Consider the following 24,380-nt stretch of genomic DNA (forward strand, 5'->3'; position numbering starts at 1 on the left):
TTGGCCAATAAGTAATATTCTAATTTTCAATATTTTCTACCAATAAACAATACTATATTCAATATTTTTGGTTGGAAATTTTGACATTATTTATTGTTCAACTTAATATATTGTTTAATTTTTTAAGAAATGCTTCGTGAATTTAAGTACCACTTGATAAACGGAGAGAGAATATATACTATCTTCCCGAAAGTTTGTTCCAATCTCCAATATCATTATTGAGATTAATATAATAATTCATTAAATACATGGATATGAAATTTTCAAAAGAGAATTGTACAAAACTTTTTGTACCTTTTTTTTGGATATAAGCTAAAAAAATATATGTGGTATATAGAATATATACTAATTTCAGCAATATGTATAATAGTAAGATTTCAAGAAATTCAATTAGCCTTAAAATGGTGTAGAAAAATTACACGTTAAGAAATAAAAGTCTCGTAATTTTAATCTCGTAATTAAAAATTAAAAATCTATTTAAAATTTATCTATCTAAATAAGGATTAATTTTGCGAGATCATGTTTTTGTAATGATTTTCAATGATCTATAAAGTGGAAAATTACCAGATGAAATGGAAAATATTTGAAATACTTTTCTATACGTAAATACGTCCTCATAAAAGAATAAAAAATTATAATAACATGAATTTTATTCAAATCGATTGAATTGTTAGATATTCAAAGTATCATTATATTCTTGGTTCAATATAGATCGATTAATTTGTCATTTCGCGTCGAGGAAACGGACCAATTTGATAGATATCTACTGGTAATATTTTGGAGCGAATCAAAAGTTTATAAACGTATTTTATAGAAAGTGTAGTCGAGTGTGTAAAATAAAGTAAATTTCAAGAAAAGCGTAATTAATTGATATGTGTTTCTATTGCATAAAAGAGTAATACTACATTAGATATAGATAGACCGTTGAAAATCATAATTTTGAGTCAAGGAATAGCCGATATAATTAATTAATAGGAGTGGCGATTAATCCACATCGAACGCTAGTAAGAAAGTACAGCCCCTTTAAAACTTACGAATGCCCTTTACGAATGCTTTCCTTTTTTCCTTTCACTACTGCGACAGGTAGCGCCACCACAATTTCAGACATAACGATTGATCGATGACACTATTTCATTCTCGAAACTTGAAGATCCGTGTTGCTCTAATATATATTGTCCTAAATTACTTTCGTTCATCTTGATAGTATTAGATAATCGTTTTCCACTCTAACATAAATCAAATCTATTTTCCGTCAACTTTTGACTTCCTCTTAAAACGTCATTTAAGTGCAGCAGATTTCATCCAAAGAGAAACATAAAAGACGACAGAAAAGGAGAAAGAGAAAGAGAACAAAAAAACAATCTTCTTCTCATTATAATGAAATCTAAAATCTTCTAATTGAAAATTCAATGTTGTCCTAAAATATAAAAATCTTTATATTAAATGACGAGGAAAAGAACGTTTTAGATTAATATTGTGCTTAGGAAATTCTACATTCCTAAAACAATCTTATTACGAAATTTCAAATTTTCCTGCGTGACGATGCGTAACTAAGAGATGGCTTTGTTATAAAAAAAACTTATAACTTTGAATCCCTATAATCGAAGAAGGACGGATAACGAAATCGGACGGAGTCACGAGGGTTCAGACAGCTCTCAATGAGGTAACTCTATATCTATTTTTGAATTAGTTTTCTTTTCTTCTATTATAGACTCTTCCGAATGCGACTGTTTTCTTCACTGATTTGTTTAAACGGAAAACAGGTTTATAATATGGTTAGAGAAACTGTATAAACATTCATCGATACGTATTTCATTTTTTTATCAGATTAGTCTCGATGATATATTCATCAATATAACTGTGTTTATGTCAACAATACAATTTGAAAAGATATGTATTTCTTTGTTAACGGAAACGAAGACGGAAATAGACAAAGCATGTGTGAGTTTCTCGAAACATCTGTTTCCTTAGAAATTCATCGTAAATTCGTGTGTCTCTCTTTCTCTCTTTCGTTTTAAAACAAGACAAAATTCTTTATACAAATTCGTATCGGTGACGATGGTCCGTTCGAAATATAGATTTGATATAGACCCGTCAATGTCATAATTTTCTCATTTTGTGCGTACTACATCTCGTGTCAAGAATAACAGAAGAAAGATAAAAGGACGATAAACTTTAAGTGGATAGAAATCGGAGAATCGCGTTGGCATTTCCAAATTGGAAGCCAGTCACGTGTATCGTGTGCGCGCAAGAGCGCTCAAGTGCAATAAACCTTCGTATATACTTGGCTGAAAATAGAGAGCTTTTGAAAGTTTATTCCGTAACTATTCTTATGGACGAATTCATTTTCTCCACAATTGATTTCAGGAGACAGAAAAGGAAAAATGAATACTCGAGTTAGGTGTTCTCATAGCATAAGTAGCGTGTGTGGGGAGTGAGAGGTAGGGCAGACAAAAGAAAGGAAATAGCAAACATTAATAGAAAGCTGTTTTAGAGCTCATAGACTTCACGTCCGTTCGGTCTGGTCACAGTAGGTCTACAGGAAGCCGGACTCGCGTAAGAATGGATGATATGAACTCTTAAACGCACGTCACTAGAATTCCTGCCAGCATCGGCGCGCGTTCTTCTAGAGAAGTTCACGGTCGTTTTGCAGCAGCAGTAATGAAAGAGCTTTACGTAGGCGCTGCGGAAGTGTCGATCGGCTACACAGTAGAGAAGATTATTGAAACAAGACTTGGAAAAGGCGAACCAGGCTAGGCCATAGAGAACGTGAGCACTCATCGGTCGAAACGAATTCACGCATACGGCAGCGCCGAAGGGCAACCAAAATATCATAAACATCAGACAGCTGTATATGTTCGCTTTAGTTAATTCGTAGTCCCAAGAAAAGGCGATCGGTGGTTTGTAGGATCCCCTCGTTGCTCGGCGCACGCACAAGACGAGCATCGCATAAAGCAAGGTAATTGTTACAGCAGGTAAACCGACCAATATCGTTACACCCACTATTTGCTCCATCGTTATACCGCCAAATTTTCGTAGGCAAAAGTCTGGTCCGACGTTGATAGATGATTGAAGAATCACAGCGATCACCGCAATGAGCCAAATGACGATTATAGTGACTGTCACTCGGCTCGCTGTTAGAAAGCTGTATCTGCAAAGCCATTTTCAATGGTTAACTTTGAGAGTTTAGTTTTCTATTTCATATCATATTGATAGATATATGTAGGTAATATTTAAACTAGGAGTATAAGGATATGTGATACTTGATGTAAAATTTTTTAAATCAGCAATAAATTTTGAAATTATAATAAATAAAATTGATTGTGTATTTTGCATGCATACAGCATATGATACGCACGATAAACAATGATGGTGTAATTTTCAAGACTCATCATCGATGTTAGTAGTCTTTCCGATAACGAGCAGAAAGTATGAGACTTAATATTATGAACTCCCACGTTGACTTTTACTCTACTACAGTTGACGCATACAATGGAATGGCTTCGTTTTTCTATAGTTATATGTTGCTTTTATGTATCTATGGCAACGAGATCCTTTTTGTTTTTAAATGTAGTATATTAATGATAAAAATGGACATTTAATGCTTCCATGTTTGATTATTAATTCTATTTTTGTACAAGTAGTTTATGAAATGTAAATTAAAAAAATGAAAGCGTTAATTTATATACATATATCATTTTTATCGCTTATCAACAATTTATAATATTATTTATTTCAAGAGAAAAAAGTGGTTTTTAAAAGATTACTAAATGAATGTTCAGGATTAATCGAGAAACAAAAAATATGTAGCGATTTTGAAAAAAGAAGTTGAATATGTGTGTGTATGTGCGCATGCTTGTGTATATACACACATATATATGTAGTGATATCGATTGAGCCGATAAACTTGGTTGTGTTTGGTGATTTTCATTAGTGCTTACCTTTCAGGGGGTAAACAAAGGCGAGCGTAATTCTCGGCTGCTATCGTGGTCAAAGTTAGCACGGTGACCAGAAAGCAAAGCGCTTCGAGAGTCCATTCAAAGCGGCAGGTGCTTAAAGATTCTTCGTGTCCTGCCAGGATCACGATAACGGACACCGGTATTACAAGGCCGGTCACCAATAGATCCGCTAAAGCAACGTTTACTAGAAACGCATTTCCTGAAATATGCGATTCAAATTGGCTTTTTTTCTTGATTTTATCACTAATTAAAATTCTAAGATCTACTTGTAATAAGTAAAATAATTTTTGTAAGAAAGAATTTGTAAAAATTATTGTTCTTATTCCTGGAGGAGCTTGGATGCGAATAAAATTCATTTTCTTAATGTTTAAAGAATTTTCAGAATAACAAATATTTTAATAAAGACAAATCCTTCCTGCAATTAATTTACTACTATTATACTCGTTAAAAGCGGTGGTGGTAACAAATGTTTAAAACATCAGCAAGATGTCTTTTGACGTGTTTTTTTTCTTCTATTTCTCTCTGTTGAAATAACGCAGATGCGAGGAAAATTCCGATAATATAAATCGACGGATCCGACTTTGAAGTAGAAACGAATTTTGCTCCTTAACGAAGTTATTTATATATGTAGAAAATACAGCGAAATATAAAGCCATTACGTTTCCTTTTCGCAATATAGATAAGCAGCGATAGTAGCAGCGAGTATGCAATTGCCTAGACTTTGCAGGCTTAATAAGTTTAATAATGAATTGAATCGTTTGGTAGAGAACGTGATTAGCGGAGGTAGACAAGAGAGACAAAAAATGAAGGACAAAGGAATATATAATGAACGTCCTATTCGAAAGTGTAAATTGAACGTTAGCTCTCTTTACAAATTTGCTATTTCGTTCAGAATTGGTCTCCGCTGACAATAAATTCTCTTTGAATGTCGTTAAAGGAAACAGAAACAGTTTAACTTTTGTTTTACTCGTGGCCTTGTTTTCTCGTTAAGAATGAGAAAGAGAGTATATGTACATTGGAATATTTATATTTCAATATATTCAAATAATATATATATACGTATGTATATATATATATATATATATATATGTATGTATATATATATATATACATACATACATAGAAAAATTAATGTTCTCAAAATGATCCTAGCGTGATATCCTAGACTGTTATATATGACTTTTTATGAACTGTCGTCCGCATTTTGATAATGGAGCCAATTTATGTTTAACCGTTAATTTAATATTTTGGAATAAACGTTCCAAATCATATATGTAATCTTTATGATTTTCGTTATAAAAAGCAAGGATCATAATCAATTAATTCTCATTTTGATTAAATGAGATAAATTAAATAAATCTTTATAATTAATAGCATTACTTTAAACGTTAAACGGCTAATAAACTTGAAGGATTACTTGTGTTCTATCAAATGCATTCGATAGAAAAAATATTTCAATCGCGCATTCCTTAATTAAATTGACAGATCCAAGGTTTATATCTTGGTTAATTTATATTAGCCCGGTCTCAAGAACTTAAAGCTATATATGAGTTTCCATTGAAATTGATTCCTTCTGAAACCTCTTCAATTACGAGCTTTTTTTGTCGGTTATCGATTTTCTTCGAGAATCATTGCAGGGATTGAGCTACGTTCAATGCGAGTCTGTAGCTTCCTATCGGCTGTTATTTGTTAAATTGACGAATTCAAGTCTTCAGGAAATAAATAAAATTTTTAAAAGAGGTTATTTCGTATTGGCGAAAGAGGAATATTGATAGTTTTAGAAGAAACATCTAGTTTTATATTTTTTTATAAACTTCGTTCATGTAATTTACAGTCCTCTCGATTAGCTATTCTTTTCAATAAAAAAAACAAATAAATAAATACATTACAATAATATTATTGTAAATATATAATAATATAATGCAATAAGAACGATTAAGTTTGTCGGGAGAACTCAAATAAAAATCTGAGAAGGTAGTAGTGAAAGTGGAGGCATTTTATTTGCATGTTTATTGCCAGCAAAATAATGATACTCAAAATGTAATTTTCTTGTGGAATCAGCTACGTCGAAAATATATATGCCTCTAACGTGATCCACAAAAATATTAAAAGGGGCTCTTGTGAGTTTTTTCCAAAGAATATGTTGATAAATCTTTTCAGCTGATCAAAAGGAGAAAAACAGAAGCAAGCGACACAAATGCATCTTGTAGTTTCTTTCTGGTTTCTTTAAAAGAAGAAAAATGGAACGTTTGGCAATGTTATGATTAGGAGGAAGATGGATTTACCTCGTTTTTTCAATTGATCTTCGACAACTATTGCGGATATCATGAAGACATTGCCGACACTTCCACCAACCGCAAGAGAAGCCAGTAAAAGAAGCCGGGCGACTCTAGACCAAGCTGGTGATAGGGTGACTGGTGAGACGCCAAGGTCCCCGTCCATAATACCGCCACTTTTATCCATTCTTACATTTTCCTCGAGGCCTACAAACTCAGCAAGGGTACTCGCAGCACCGTGGGCTGCTGTTGTCACGTTCATTCTGGAACTAATAAAATTAAATAACATTATCCAAACCGTTTTTAGCATTTAGTTCGGTCAGGGGACTACATCATCTTAAAAAATTTTGCCCTTCTGCATTCCTGTCTGTTTTTATTTCCTAAATTTTTTTGAAAAGAATATCATCGTGATGATTTTACGCATTATCATTATGTGTTTATGTCATTAACTGAATAATAATTACACTCATTTTCTTTGTTTCACTTTTATGCATTAGATAAATTATATTATATTTTAATATTAAAATGTTTGTGTAACAATAAAATGGACGTCATGATGAAGCAAATCGGGCAATTTGTTTTTTACTTGAAATTACAAACATCTTAACGTTTTACAAATATTTTGTAAAATTCCGATGCAACGTGTATTATATTTAAGATTTTGTTATATTTCGTTCAGTCAATTTCTTGCTTTATTTAAAACAAATTTATACACCAAAATTTAGAAAATGTCATGTCATACGCAGAACTTCAAACTGAATTAAAAAATTTCATTTCTATTTGAAATTATAGCAAGTCAATGCTTTTCGTGATAATGATTGCAATAGACACTCCCTGTGGTTATATAAAAAAATTGATCGATTATAAGTTACAATAAAATCGTTATGTTATTCTTGGTATATTAATTTTGATTGAGCTGAGTATGAAATATGTCACGAAAGAAAACGAAGAGATTCACGACATCACGAAATTATTAAACGCTTGGACTATTAAACCTTTGAAGATTATGTGACAAGAACGCACTTAATGAGTCTAAGTTATTGATTGAAACCACTTGTTCGAAGTGTTCTTATTTTTGACTCCTAATTTATACGAAAGCGGAAGCTTAGCAAAATATGAAGAATGAAATAACTTGAAGGAAAGAAAAAATGCAAGAAAAAAGAAGACTTATATTATTGTGAAATTATATCATATAAAATTATTAAGAAACAATAGAATGAATTAGAATAATAAATAGATGTTTTTAAATATATATGAACGTATCTACTTATTTTTGGAAGAAAACGAGTGACAATCGTTCGTCACACGAGAAAGATCCTTTTTACTTTAAACAAAAATCTATTATATTAAGTTACATTCACAGTAAAGAATATAGTCATCAGTGTAGTTTAATTTTTGTATTGCTATGAAATTGTATTTCGTGGGATCAATGTTGGACAACATAAGAGAGCAACTAGTGAGCCTTCTTTAACATCTTCACTCTTTCTTTCCTTTTTACACGAATATCTGGAAAAGCATCACGCGGTACTTTACAACGATAATAACATTAATCATCTCTTAACTTCGTTGTATTGTTTTTGGAACAGATAATCGTCTTGATTTTCTTAACACCTTGACAAAAAGAAAAAAGTTTCATTTTTAGATCTATACATTTACATATCTATTTATACACGTAGTGCTAATTTTAGATCGTTAAAATCGTCTCTTCCATAAGAATATTTTAGTGAAATTTTACTCGTCAGTCGTATCGCAAAGTGCTACATTGTAAATCGAGAAGAAGAGAAACGATCGAATGTAGTCAGAAACATAATGGATAATAAAATAAAAAATTGATCGAAAAAAGTTGACAAATGGGTAGGGTGAGCAAAGTGAAAGGTAGACAGACAGTCACGTATAATAAAACGTAGTAACAAATATTTCGCAGGTCATCACGTTACGCGATATCGTGAAACACCACGTGGAAGTTTTTGAGAGAGCAACAGAGAAAAAGAAAGAGAGAGAAAGATGATGTCTCTAGAGTGTTAAGAGACCTTAAAGGCATAGAAGTGTAAGAAGTCACTCAAGCGAGATTTCATGAGAAAGACGATACCGTTTTCGTGGCTATAAGAACGAAAAAGTTCTTCAAAACTGACACAGAGATAGTACTATACTGTTATTACGGTTCGTCACTTTTGAAGAAAGGCAATGTCTTGCATGATTGACAAAATATTATAGAAAATTCTTTACTCTTTCTATATTTTTTCGAAAATTTTTGAAATAAGCTTTTAGAATTTTAATATTTTGAAAAATAATAGAATTTAGACGAATTATATTCTTTGATTTATTAAAAATAATGAAATATAATTTTGGATAAAATCAAAGAAAAATTTGCAACAAGGGCATTATTAATTTCGGGCAATTGACTTCTGCCTATCAAAGTCTCCATTTTGCATTGTTATGCGTGTGCTACATCAACACTTTGCACAATTTTAATGCCAGTTTTCGATGTTAGTAACTCTGCTGACAAAGAGTAACTATTTACTGGCCTTCATCTGCGAATGATATTATCGCAAGTATTGTATGACAATAGTTTACAACGAAACCAAACTTTTTTGTAAAAGATAAAGGCGATGTTATATTTACTTAAAGGAGCGATAAATTAAAAATAATTATTGTTATTTTTTATAAACAAATTAAAATTTTTAGAATATTCTAGAGAGTTGTTTAATGCAATCTTAACTGTATCTTTTGTTTATAGCGGGCAATACTTTAAAAAAAGAAAATAAGTGAATAATGAAAAATAAAAGTGGTGTATATAAACTAAAAATCGCTATCATACTGTACCGATAATTTATTGTTGTTTGCTCACCTATTAACAGCTTATTTGACTGTTCGACGAATGGGTACTTCCGTTAATTGCTAACTATCCGATAACGACAATTTACCGATGCTTCGTTTAATCTACTAGTTAGTTCGAAGAATATATTGAGAGTTATTAGCAATAATAATAAAATAGACCAATTTTCTCATTTCTTGAAAGTGGACATTAATAAAGTACATCAACAATCGGCGCCAACTTTACCAACTCTTGATTGTTGAGGATGAAAAATTTTTTTGATGTCTTGCTTGAAAAATATCATTTTACTGAACGATGCGTTATTTGTCGCAACGGTTAATAAAGGAATATCTTCAGAAAGCGTCAAAGTAGATTTTTTGTTTGAAAGAAACAACGTTTTTGAAAAGTGCGAAACTTGAAACGCACGGTAAGAAATAAAAAAAAGAAGGATTAACATTCTCTCGAAGACAATTTTGCGAAGACTATATGTCTTTTTAGAACTATGTCGGTTTTAGAACGAGCAATTTGAAAGGTTAGAAAGGGCTAACATTCGTTGGGTATAAAAGAAAAGGCACATATTTGATTTTCATAAGGAATAACAAAATTGACCGGTCTTATTATGCGTATAATAAAGGATAAATTTTCATAATGCGATGGAAAGAACACGAAAAGAAGTTTTGAAAATAAAGAATTCAGATAAATGCCAATTAATATTTTCTATTTGCTTTTCAATAATAGTATACTTTAATATATATTAGGGGGACCGGAAAGTAATGTCGCTTTCTTAAATTAAATTCAAACGAATAAATTTTTAACAAGTTTTTATTTTTAATCACAATCAAATATCGATATGCGCAGAAACGATATTACTTTCCAGTCCACTTAATATAATAATAATACATATTTAATAATTATATATAATATATATATATATTTTAATAAAATATATATTATATAATAATATTTTCTACTTTATTCAAATACAAGATATTCTTCTTAACAGCCTCGAAAATATAAACGATTTTTTGAATTCTTTCTTTTTACTTTTGAGAATAGTTTTTAAATGTATTTAACGATTTTCAACTTTTTGTCGTCTTTAATTTTTTTAATTTTTAATTAATTTTAATTTTTTTTAAGTATTTAAAAAAAAGAGAAATAATATATCTACTGAGAGTAAGAAAGAAGAGGAAACGAAAAAGTGATTAATATATTTATCGAAAGATATCCGACTGGCAGCGGTCGAAAGTAAGTTGCCATTGTTTTACGCAAAATAGAGAGCGTAGAATGAATAGATTATTGTTACTCTTGTTTTTGATATTACGTACATATTTACTTATAAATTTAAATTTTTATTGCTTTAATGAACCACGTCATAGCACAAGCACATTAATAATAAGATCGATAATAATAATTTTAATTTAAGATCGATAAGTTTGTTGTCTTTATGTCTATAATCTTAATATATTTATTATGTTATCTAAATTATTTTTCTTTTCAAAAATATTTTTCTTCGGTCCTCTCAATCTTTGTAATCTATCTTTCTAATCTCCTCCTGTCGTTTAAATGATAATATTTGATATACAAGCTCGGTAAAAATAAGAATTATCATATGATAAGAAATCCATATTTATCGTATCATAAAATTGTGTGTGCATTGTCGGCCAGTCACAGTCACCAAATTGAGAAAAAAAACCAAAAAAATTGGCGACAAAACTCAACCTAAAAAACTCAAGACTAAATTCGGTGACTTGAATTTATCAGTATCCTAATGTCTAGTTTTAGTGGTGAATTTAGTCACAGACGATCGTCTCGGAACCTTTAAAGACTATATTCGCCAATGTTTGATTTCTAAGAAAATTACTTATAGTGTGAATATCTGCAATGTATTTCATTAGTTATAATAACCATAGTAGCCCGTTTGTTTGGTCACCAAGTGCGTCCACGCTCATATATTCCATGACAGGGCGCACGCAGGCTAATTTCTGGATTTTTATCATAAATTATTAAATCAATGCTTTTAGTTATCAATATATGTTCTTATGTAGAAAACAACTTTGATATATAATAAATTTATGCAAACAAAATAAACGAGACGAAGAATAAACGTCACGATAACAAAAATGTTAATCAATTTTTATGCTAATCTAGCTGTATTATATCATCTTTTGATCTTGAATGAAACATGAATGTTAACGTTCTGGTAGCTTGTTTATGTATTAGAAATTTGTTATAGTAATATCTTTCACAAATATTAATAGACCACAGCTCTATTACAAGATAAAATCCATGAATGATGGTAGATAAATACACTTACCCCAGTTACGTATAAGTGGACAGACAATTCAATAAAGAAAATTCAACAAAGCAAATTCACCGAAATATTCGCTTCGTTCATGTTTGTTCGAAACATCAAATGAATCATTGAGAGAATCAAATGAATCATTATCTAATACCCAGAAAGAGGATTCATAACAAGAAATACAATTTCCTCGTTAGTTCTCTTGAGAGATAAGAAAAAGGTGAGACTTAATATTGTTCATAATTTTGTTAAATCGAAGTAAAAAATAATTGCCATAATTAAACGTTCAATCTGCAACATTAAATTCGAATAAATTTAAAGTAAAGTGAAAAGACCTTTTGAGTAATAGAAAGAGTATATATTCTTGTAAAATATCGTGATAATAAACAGGTAGTTACGACAACAAGGATAAGGATTTCATTCGAATTAAAGTCTGATCAGTTTAATCCACTTGATTGGCATATCGTTTGTGCATACTATCCTCGTTAGGATAAACTATCGTAAACGAGGTATTGAACTCGCAACATGTCTCTCTTGCATTCTCACCGGTTGACTATTAGCAGCAATTAATCCGATTTTCAAGTAACTAAATTTCAGGTTCATAATGAGTTTATTGAATAATCGCCTGACATAATTTTTCGATACATGATAATGAGAACAATATAAGTAGCGTAACTCTATGTCTTAAATGAATGTCGTACGACAATAAAATAGTTGTTGTTCAAGCAACCAACCAATACGATATAAACAAACAAGACACATTTTATGGCTGCGTCCAAATTGACAAAGCGTGCGATGCGACAAATGTAAATATTTGTCGGTTGCAATGTTCCAAATTCCAACTAGTTTGTTTTTTGTTGCATCACATGGACAACTTTGTCGATGCAATAAAAAAAATATCACTGCTCTTTTTAATGCTTCATGATACTTTTATTCGATATATTTATCATTATTATTATCCGTAGCGAAACATATTTCAAATAAAAGTTGAATGGTTTTGAGGGATATTCTGACATTATTTAGTTTTTTGTCTGTTAACGCGTAAAAGTCAGATGAAGGTCAAGTTTGTTTTTCTTAAATGGAATCATATATTATTTGATACATTAGTCGATGCAGATCGATATTCTTTATAAGAAAGTCCAATATCCATGTATGTCGAAAAATAAATATTTTAGGAGATATTTTGAATTAAATTTCGCTAAGAAACTGTTACTTTCTTTTATTATTTGTATTTATTTATTATTATTCTTATTATACATTAGTAAATGCGTACATAGTTATTTAGCAATATTTAAATTAAAATATCTTCTAAATAATTTTTCGATATAAATGGGTTAATATTTCTTTATAAAGAATGTCAATCGATTGTAAATAATATCGATCGTATATGGATACGCTCTTCATTGTTGTATGACCGATATTGGTCGCTTGGATGAAAATAATTTTATTTCGTTACGATATCCAATGAGGATAAAGCGTAACACTTCGCGTAATCTAATATCGCGTTTACATTACACACGACCGTCGAGCTTATAAATTTAAAACAATTTCATTTCATGAATTATTCGTTTGGACTCCTTTTAAACTCTTATCAATAAACTCTTATAACACTGAGGTCACAAAAACATTTTCATGCCTACCGTTCACTGTAAAAAAGATTCAGAGAAACAAATATTTCTTATTTCGAAATATGGAAATATGTGATTTTACATTACTGTATTCATATTTGATCAATCTAAAGGAGAGATATTAAAAGCAATCGTTTCTTCTTGGACAAACGAGGTAAAATTAACTAGAGGAGAGAGTTGAATGCAAATTACCATATCTCACGAGAACGTACCAAAAAATTCTTTTATAATTGCAACCTGATCGCTTTCCATAAAATAACCTTATCCAACAAAAAAGCCAGATACGTATGTTTCGCCAATTTACAAATTCTTTTTTACACGGATTGAGTAAAAATAATTTCTATAAAAATTTGTTTATATATTTCTTCGAATTTCAAATTAAAAGTTTCAGATTATATTCTTAAATCTTCGGAGTTTTATTGAAAATTAGTAAAAGAAAGGATTCTTATAAAGAAACGAGTATGAAAGAGATCGTGGTTAAGTATTAAAAGGTTAGTATGCTCTTTGTTTCAAAGACAAATTTTTGTAATTAACGAAAAACAAGAAATATTTTCAAATGTTCGTAATTAAATTAGCTAAATGGTCGAAGGACGTGTTCCAATTAAAATCTGGATTAAAGTAGATGGCTCGTTATATACATTTGCGTTACGTCTTTTTTGGAGTAGCACGTAGCATCGCCTTTTGAAAATTACATTTTAGAATGCAATGCATTTTAATTTTAATTAATGTGATGAAAGAGAGTTACTAATCACAAAATATTAAAATGAAAAATGATTGTTTAAAAAAAAGGTATTTTATTACATATTATTATACTATTGAGAAGAATCCTTAAGAATCCTAAGAATCCTTAAGAAAAATGAAAAAAATAATATTGATCTTTTATTAGTTGTATTTCAGGTAGTTTTACGATTTTGTACGGTTTTGTACGAAGGTAGTTTTTTCATATAAACTCATACAGACAAAAGAGAAAAAAGAAAATAAGACTATGATTAAATATTAAATTTAATTAGAAAAGAACGTTTAACCGTTAAACCTCATTTCAAACCGAGCTCACATCACGAAAAAAGATATTTTTTCAATGGAATTACTATTTTAATACTGTATTATTGTTTTCGTATTTCCATCAACGGATCTCACACTGATTGTTTTGAATGTCGCAAATGGTAATGAATTTAAGAAGGTTTATTCCACTTTTCCATAAAATAAGGAATCATTATTTCGCTCAGAGAAAGAAGGAAAAAATATCGACGAGTCAAACCGATGAAAAAAAACTTACGTATATTTGAAACTGTTACATTAAAAAAAATTGTAAAATGCAGTTCTTGAACTTATCCTTCCGAATTATTAGCGTGATTTTTCCAAATACTTTTACAGATGATAATAATTGGTTATCTTGGTTATATTCAATGTCGGCTAAAAGTTTAATTTCTTTTTATTTAAAAATTAGATTGTATATTGCATAAATTTGCATTGCTAGCTCTGAAAAAAATAAATCTAGTTTGAACAGGTGTAGTTGAAGCCAATGTACGTATGTAGATATATATGAGTACATTTTAATTTTCAGTTTGCTTTATGATACCTAATACCATGGTATATATCATGGTATTTTACGAGTATTATTATGAAAATACTTTACTAAAAGTTTAAGAGAAACTTAAATTTTAATTTGAGTTTAACGTTGCAAAATCAAGGGTTCAATAGAAGATAAAGGAGTATCTCTCGTTTCCTCACAAACCTTGTCTAGTGGCCGCGCCGTATACATACATACAATATATGATCTTCGCATTGTTTGTTATTATCTGTTGAACCATTTCGCATAACTATTATTGGGAATAGTGTATGCGACGCAATTGAATAGAAGAAAATGCTTTTTTGTTCGCAATGCTATCGTAACCGCGATTATGTAATCAAATTCGATATATGAATTGGCTCATGATAAAAGTCTATTAATTTTATTATTTATATTATTGTCGTAGACAATTTCGTTGTTGAGTTTAACCGATTTTCAGATTCGTTGTTTATCGAAAATTAAAATATTGAAAGCATTTAATGTTTGATATCGATATCAATAAACTTGATAGGATTTTCTCGTTACGAACGATAATCATTATACGAAAACTATCGTCAAACGTTTCGCATTACACGTAAATATTATTATGTGGGCATAAAGTATCAAAGCGAGCCGCGAAAATAGATCAAAAGATAGTAAAAACATAAATACTTGCGCGTATACAAAAAGTAATTTTCACAATGTTTATATTTCATCACGACATTACCTTTCAAAACGAATTCAACAACCGTCAATCTTTTCTATTTCCTTTACAAAGAAATGAATCCGATCAGTACGTGGTGTACAATCTGGCTACATAATGTAGTATATTTATATATTGCATATATACATATATATATACTCATATAAAATTTACGATTTTACGGTTTTACGCAACGGATTAAACATAATATGATTGCATACTATAAAGCAAAAAAAAATACGTAAGTATAGCGTATTAAAAATAAAAGAAAATATTTGGAAATTTAAATAGATTCATATCAAATGGATGAAGGAACTCCTTAATTGTCAAGACAACTATCCTGACTAATAGCAGCACATTCGTTTATTTGAAGTAATGAATGTAGGTTAGACTGTTCGTTTGGTATAGCTTTACTAATTTACATCATTCGTTCTATCATAGGAAATAGCAATTGAAAAAATCACGCAGTCACTCACGCATTGCTAGTATCAGCGCCAATGGAAAGAGAGCGTGAGCCGGGACATAGAGAGAAGCTGTATCGATTAGAGAGTTTGCCGGGGATCCAACGATAACTACCACCGACCCTACCGGGGTAAGTCACCCTTTTGTAGAAATAAAATTAAGTCGTCATCGATACCTCAAACATTTCGCATTGCCATCGTGGTTATCAATTACTTTTCTCCGATTTAAAAAACTCGACTATTTTCCAAAACGAACGAAATCTTTCTAAGGTACGCCGTAACATATGAAAATTCGGGTAAAACTAAGATCCGAAAAGATCCAGATATAATAGCTGAAATTTTTGTTGAATCAACAGAGATAATCGAAAGGTAATATTTTAGTCATTCAGATTGATATCATATCAAGTATAAATACCACTTTAGAAAAGTTTCGAACTAACTTAAAAAGATGATGAGGTACATCGTAAAAACGTCTTCAAGCGATAAAATACAATTTTTATCGTTCGAGTAACTTAAAAACGCAAAATTTCCGATTACGATCAGTCTTCGAGACAAAATATCTTGGAGATGTGACATTTTTGTATAATGAATCGTATAAGTTGGTTAAGTTGAAAATTGAAAGTTGATTCTTTGAAATGTGTGCTTCTGCATCATTAACTACTTAAAATTTAATTAACTTACATAATTTATGTAGAAGAACATTAAAACGAATCGTGATATATTCTTTGTGTTGTTTTTAATTACATATTTTTCAAATCTAAAAATAAATGAAACTAATTACACAATATGGTTCATTATATATACTAAAAATATCACCAACAGATTTTAAACACCAAAATTAGACTTAAGTTTAATAAACGAAAAATCATGATTAGTTCTCTTTTATTTCTGTTCACTCTTGTTTTCTCTTTTTTCTTCTTTCAATAAAGCATCAGTGACGAATAATATCGATGTATTTAATAATACAAATGGAAATCACAATAACTTCACAAAATGGCATTATAGATTTTGATGAACATCACATTGATCTTCCAATTCCATTAGGTTTACTTACCGCGTCATTTAACGCGATTGCGTCATGAAGGACCACTAAAAATATCTATGGTCTGAGTTTGCGATAGGGTGCGTTGCTTTTTTCTCCTTTCGATCACGCAACGTATTATAAAATTTGACATCATATAATTGCATTTATATTTGAGACTACATAAAATTAATAAAATAGATTTTTATTTCACTTGAAATAGACTGTGTCTTGATAAGATCATAATTATTGATTGTCTAGTTTTATATTTATCTTCGCGATCAGTGTAGAGTAAAATAAATTGTATAATTTTATATCAAATTAATAAGATAGATTTTTATCTTACTTGAAATAAAATATGTCTTGATAAGGTCATAATTATTGATTGTATAGTTTTATATTTATTTTTGTCAGAAGTCGACCAGTGTAGAGTAAAATAAATTAAATAATTAGTTAGTCTTTTCTGATAAGACTTCTAATACATGTGTAAATAAATGCAAAAGAGTACATATATATACATACATTTAAATTTCTTGTCAATTTAATTTCTTTTCATATACAACACGTAATCTACTGTGATGTTAATTCTGTCTCAGGAATGCACAGGTAATAATTACTTGTTATAAGTGTACTCCAATAATTAATTGCCTTTAAGCACGCGAAGTTAATGAACAAACAGAATATTTATTACACTAGCTATTTTAAAATTTTTTTCTTAATCTCATAATAAATAACTTTTTTTCTTAATGTAGTAGATGCTGTAATAGAGATATAACATCGATTACTGTATATATGATCGAGATTCTTTTTCGTGAGTAGATATGCTTCATCGAAATCAGTGAATCCAATTGATCAACGGTGAAGAAATTTTATCATTTATCATTAATTCAAACCGCAAAAATTCAAAAAGTATATTATCTATAAAAGGCATAAAAATCAGACATGGCTTCGCGAATTTAGGATTATCACATAGGACATTTCACTTTTTGAGCATCGGTATGTGCTTCTGTTATACAAGTTCAATTAATTAACTATAATTTGTATATGCTCATTAGTAAGTACAGAAGTGCGTATACACACGAATTTATATCGAATATAAGCACATAAGACAAACAAGTATTTCACACTTTCAAAGGTTAACATTGTGCATGCCATCGACATAGTAGAATGTCGAAGGAGGACAATAAGGTTCAAGATTTGCATCGTAAGCGCGTATCGAGAACGATTGTAAGAAAGGCTGAGTACTTCTAACGAAGATCCCGCCGGTTGGAAACGATAAGGCTCCATAGAGGCTCGTCGCTTTTAATGAGCACTCGAAACTACGACGAAAGCGGTTTGTCCGCTTGACGTCGCGTTATTTTAAAGTACATTTTTACGATGACTGAAGAAAAGATGTACAATATAGGTCTTACACGATCGAAACGCGAAAATGTTTTAACTTTCAAATTAAACGTCCAAGTATATCGAGTACGTCAAAGTGGTGTTTGTTGAATTTTCTTTTCCATATGTCTTCTGTCATCCATGTATTTTTATAATTAGATTACTCGTGGTTTTTGATTTATGTAACTATTAGAATTTGTACTAATACTACTAATTGTACAAATTCTAATATTTTTTATGTATATAAGTTTTACCATAATAGAACAATTCTCTGGTGATCGACGTTTTTTTGTCAAACGCCTTATGTTTTATATTTATCTTTGTTATATGTAATAGTCTATATTATTATATTTTATTTTTTACAATTAATGTTTCCAATATATGAATATCATTATATCTTACAAAATGATATTTTCTCTTGTAAAATAGAAATAGAGGAAATAATATTATTAGTCTAAGATGTAAGTGTAATAAATACTAATATATATCAAGCTACTAATATATATTAATTAATATATTATATCTATCAGATAATACCAAATGTTGCGGAAGTACTATTAGTCATTTTGATAAGAAAAATCTCTCTTAATTTATGTTTTTATTGCAAGAACAAGAGAATAGAGTTATGCGTTTGGCTCTGAGTCAGAAATTTTCAAAGAGAGGCTGCTTTTTTGTTATTCTTCTTTTCTTTTCTTCTTTTTGATAACGTATGTGAAAACATCGAGGAAGAGAGAACACATATGGGATTTGCGCGAGTTGGTAAAGCATTTGAAAGGAAGCCTGAACTCGCTTGAATATGTTAAAAACGTCGCGACGGAAGTTAACGCATTAGGGGGTCGCAGGTGGACGCCAATGCGTATGAACGCATTCAAAGGTCACTTCTTTGTTCGTGTGTCTTGTCCTCCGTGTTATGTGACAAAGGGGACTGCGAAGTACCATATATATATATATATATATATATATATATATATATTATTTACATACCTACTTTATACATATTATATCATATATATATCTGTACTCGTAGATATATATTCTTATCTATGTATTTATTTTAAAAGTATAATTCGTTATCGGCATAACTAAAAATTATTCACGAAGCAATCGCACATAGAAGTTTATCAATTTTCAAAGGCTTTTCTCTCCTTTACGATCTTCTATCTCAGAAACGCATAGCGTGTAATTTAATCTCTTATTCAGATGGTCACTCGACGATAGAGCGCTGTAACTTTTCTATTATTTTACTCTTCTGGCTTAACTTTACGGCTAGCGTGATTTAATCCAGTGGATTAACGCTCTCGTGTTTCATAAGTTGTTTACCATGTTATTAGGCATACGTAGATATATATAAATTGTGGCTTTTGCAATAACATTTTTAAAAATACTACTAGCCGCTTTAATGAATTCGCGGCGAATCATTGGAGAAGAAAAACAAAGATCTACTGGTTTTATTTTATCCATTGATTTCGCGAATTTGTGTTCGAATTAATCTGCCATCCGTAGATACCAATGTTATTCAGTGAGAAATGTAAAGAATTGCTGAAAGAAGGCGCATGACGAATGGCATTAGCAACTTCTTTTTTCGTAACGATGCTTTCGTGATAGGAAAAATGAAAAAACAACTAAATTGGATCAATCTTTGTAAGGGTGCCGATAATCAAATGTTGGAACTGAAATTCTTTATCTTTTTACTCTTATGATCTAATTACTATCTTTTATTGATAATTTCGTACTACCAGTACATTTCCTAACGTACGATCACTCTTTCAGAAAACCAAAAAAATAAAAGAAATTATTTCAAATAAAAAGGTTATCATTAGAATAATAAAAATGTATAGATAAATAATTTATATACAAAAATATAATAGAAAAATGGTGTGGAATCGCTCATATTAATGACGTATTACAAAATTTCTTTGATTGTTTTCTAATGGAAAGTAAGATACGGAAGCAATTAAACACGAATCAATAGTAACCAGCGATTAAAAAAAATTGCAAGTGCTATGCTTATTATACATATGTGTGTGTATTTGTAGTTCGTTTCATAATCTACTCACATTCACATACTCTATATATATATATATATATATATATATATATATTATATATTGTTTCTCAGTATCACTAGCGGTCATACAATATCCAAAAGAAAGACAAGTACGTCTTATTGTTTTCAGTCAGATTTGACGGTCTACGAAGGGGGAATGAAAAAGAGAAGAATAGAGAGAGAGAGAGAGAGAGAGAGAGAGAGAGAGAGAGAGAGAGAGAGAAGGAGAGAGAGAGAGAGAGAGAGAGAAAGAGAAAAAGAGAGAAAGAGAGAGAGAAAAAAAGAAAGAGAGAATAGATGGCGAAATAAACCTACGTGGAGTATAAAATATGTAATTCCTAAATTTTTTTTCGTATTTACGCAACGATATTAAGTAAAATATTAAACAGCATGAACTTGCAAGAAGGGTATTCTAACGATGTATATACGTGTTTGGATTTTAACCAACGTTTTCCACCCTCGCACAAATTCCTATATCGCGTACGTATTTATCTACGAACTATTTTATTAACTTCATTTGTATCAACAAAAGAATATTGAATTAAATTGAAAATAAACATCCTCGATCGATTAAAAATATCAGAATATTTATATTATCTTTACACGTATCTATAAAATCGTTTAAACATTAAAAATTAAAATTATGAATTCTTTTAAGTAACCGATATAAATTGGAAAATCGAATGGTACATTCATTACCAATTTAAGAATTACGGAGAAATTCAAATATCTATCCATTTGCAAAGCGAACTGTTAAGCTACAGTACTTGAATGGGATGAACACCTTCCTCATACTGCATATAGTAGTGCTGTAGACTTAATAACGGCAAATACTCTTTGATGTCAAGACGAGTATATTCGCGTCCTTAAGCGAACCATGACTCATCGAATTTCATTATTCATTATGACGTAAGCAAGAAAATTGATGCAAGCAAGAGCCAAAGGATGCAGGGGACAGATTTGATCTCCAAGGAGATTATTGAATAATGTTTGATTTATTTCGCTGTTGTCAAACGTAAATCAACCTATTCCGGGTTTCTGTTTATTGGTGCACGTGAGATTATCATTCAATTATCATCGCCTTATTCAAGTTTATATGGAACACAAAACGATATCTAGGTACAATGATGAGAGTTCGTCCTTTTTACATTAAAATAAAATAAAACTACGTTACAGTCTTGATTTAAAAAAAAAAGATTTAGCAATGTAATCATAGAATTTTGTTACCGATAATAAATAGAAGGAAAATACTCACCGCTTACTTCAAAGTAGTTATCACTGCGGATTCACCTGGCAGAGTGTTCTTTTAAGCCAAAAAATTAAGATATCGGCAGGTCCATAAAATCATTGAATGGAGATCTTTAATATTGATGTGTATCATACACCTTCTCCCAACGTTGCTTCGCCAGCGGAGCATTTTCCAAGTTCGGAACGTTTGAAGTGTTTGAAGCATACGCGTAGATCAGGGCAATCCGATTGAATGTCGGTCCAGAGTCCGGTCAGGTCGCACATTGCATTTTACGAATTAGTTATTGAATATTTACTTTCCTTTCTCTCATTCTCGTATGCGCAAGAAAAACGTTGATGTCACACCAATTTTGTGTGAATTTGATGATCGCCATATGAGGAAACTTTCCACATATTCAAAAAAATGACAGTGACAATCGACGTGTTGACAAGAAAAATTGTCATCGTTAATGCAAAAATCCCAACAATTTATCGATGGAATAAATGAAATATCACACTTTATTGGTATGTGAGATATGCATATATGTGAATTGTCTAATCTTCGAGTTTCCACGAGTCCACATTTCTATGCTCCAAGCTACAAATTTTAATTACCTTAGATAATTCGTAAGTTCTTCTGTAATAGTTTAATAATTTATGTTTAATAATTCATGACAATATCTTTGTAATTAAATAGTTATTGCATACTAATGCATAAAAGTGTATAAATTTCACAGCCGTATTATCATTTTAATATTATATTCATAAGCGCGTTTCGGATGAATAGCATGATAGCAGCAGATAATCTTTATAAAAATAAATATTTTATTAAAAGTCTCGTTCGTTCGTTCTACCCTATCAAATCATCATTCGGGGACAAGGAAATGTCATGTTTCAGTTAGATATTAACATTTGTTTAATTTAAAATTACTCAATCAGATCGCAGAAAAGTATACTTTATCTATTGAAGATCTACTATCCTTTAGTGACGAATTACGTCCGGAAATTTTTCTTCACTATACTGAGCATATAATATATGAACTTTCGCTCTTTATTCTCGAATTTTAACAAACAGCTATATACTATGACATATGTAACAAGTACTATGAAAGTTTTAGTTCCACTTTTAAAATTTGTAATTTTCGATTGATCAGAAAAGAAATCGAAAAACCGCTTAAAGATTACGAACGTTGTTTCTAAAGTGTAAATACGTATCTATCGTTACAAAATGAAACAGGAAGATAGCAAACATATTAGAAATCATAATATAATCTTTACGCATCAATGAATTATATCTCGGAATCAACAGGTACTATTATTCTCTTTGTCTTTATTTGACGTATCCAGCTGATCGATATTTTCCAGATAAAATTCGTTCAAGAAAAGAAAATTAAAAATTAAAAGTTGATAGATATGCCGAATGAATACAGAATAGAGTACTTTTCATTTAAATAAAAATGAAATAATTATTCACAGATTAACAAATTATGTAACGTTTTTAATTCAATTCATTAGTTATCTCGAAAACGCCTAATCCTTTGAATTAGTTCTGAACTAATTAGATATGGCTAATGTACATCATTTATTATAGCTTTATGCTACGCTTATGTTCCAACAATCTTTCATAAAAAAAAAGAAAAAATTCCTTTCATTTATTCGAACATTATCATATACGATGCGCCTTTCATGAAAAAAATCATGAACCATAAAAGATCACATTATCATCCCTCTCTCTGTTTTCTTTCTTTTTTCTTTTTTTATATTTGTTTCATTTTTTATTGCGGTTAGATGAGAAAGAAGACGAGTGAAGTCACGCGAACGAGATACTCAATACTTTTAGTACGAATGTGTATTCTACCAATGAAGTAAATGTCAAACGAGTACAATGGCTGTAACGTCTTTCTCCTTCTGTCTTTTTAAATCATTGATCGAATAATTTTACATGTATTGATAATTTCATCTCATGAAAATTTATAATTCTTTGTATAAATCAATATTAGAAACATTTCAAATGAAGTTTACAAATGATGTATTGGTTAATATATCTCTTGTGGCAAAAGATTAATCCCCATGTTTGCATCTAATTACAAGATGCAAAGTTTTCCCACTTCTCGGAAAGTAAGTATTGTCTAATTATATGTCTTTAAGTTCAAAACATCACGAAAACACGATGAGAGACGAAGCACACGTCGCGAGCTGATTATCTCAAGACACGTGAACCGATCACCTCAAGATAGGGACATTGATACGGAGTAAATATTGAATAAGAGATATGTGTAGCGATGACATAATGGAAAATAAAAGAAAAATAGGTATATAATGAAGAAAAATAAGAAAGATTCAAATATTTTCTCTGCTACTCTTTCCATCCAAATTACCCCCTCCCTTTCTCTCTTTGTAACTGTACGCGATACATAAATATATTTTCCCTCTTTTGCTCACCCTATCACCTCCCCGTCGGCAGCTCGCGGTACACCAAATACGATGATCGCATGTGTAACCTGCTTCGCGTTTTTATGATCGGTTAAACGATGATGTAAGACACAACCCGGCGATGATATTGGCTGCTGGTAGTGGTAATGGTGTTGGTGGCGGTGATTTCGTGGCGAAGACAATGCGTTAGGATAACAATAAAAACGTGAAAATCGGGTGCAAAATGTGAGCGTGAACGACAAACATGATGACAAGGGCGACAAAGACGAAAATGAGGAGAAAGACGACGAAAAGGCGGTGGCAACTACGATGACAGTGTTGGTATCGATACGGTCGCTTTCCGACGAGGACGACAATGACGAAAATATAGACGACGATGACGACGATGACGACGATGACGACGATGACAACGACAGCGTAGAGTCAAAGCTGCTCTGTTTTAGGCGTCGCGGCGCTCCTACACCGGCTCACTGAGCCCAAAGTGGGCGACACGCCTGAACACCGGCTGAATATCCGAGTGTTGGCGGCGGTGGCGGCGAAAGATCACCGACAACGACCGAGAGAACCAACGTTTCCATTAAA

The 24,380-nt window shown here is 30.8% G+C and overlaps 1 protein-coding gene across 2 annotated transcripts; it reads right to left on the reverse strand.

The window, feature by feature from the left end:
• Positions 1-1,516: 1,516 nt before the first annotated feature.
• Positions 1,517-23,946, reverse strand: LOC118444780 (adenosine receptor A1). 2 transcript variants are annotated; one of them, XM_035873402.2, is made up of 5 exons: positions 23,808-23,946; positions 21,394-21,963; positions 6,245-6,504; positions 3,942-4,158; positions 1,519-3,151 (listed from the first exon to the last, which is right to left on the reverse strand). In XM_035873402.2, exons 3-5 carry the CDS (start codon positions 6,495-6,497, stop codon positions 2,491-2,493), a joined length of 1,131 nt encoding a protein of 376 aa, XP_035729295.1. In that variant the 5' UTR covers positions 6,498-6,504; positions 21,394-21,963; positions 23,808-23,946; the 3' UTR covers positions 1,519-2,490. The 2 variants fall into 2 exon arrangements, with proteins under 2 accessions (XP_085521168.1, XP_035729295.1); XM_085665042.1 differs by lacking the exon at positions 21,394-21,963 and having other exon boundaries at positions 1,517-3,151; positions 23,808-23,913.
• Positions 23,947-24,380: the final 434 nt, after the last annotated feature.

The sequence above is a fragment of the Vespa mandarinia genome, chromosome 2 (genome assembly GCF_050613455.1).
Source record: "Vespa mandarinia isolate Hongniang chromosome 2, ASM5061345v1, whole genome shotgun sequence".
Taxonomy (NCBI): domain Eukaryota; kingdom Metazoa; phylum Arthropoda; class Insecta; order Hymenoptera; family Vespidae; genus Vespa; species Vespa mandarinia.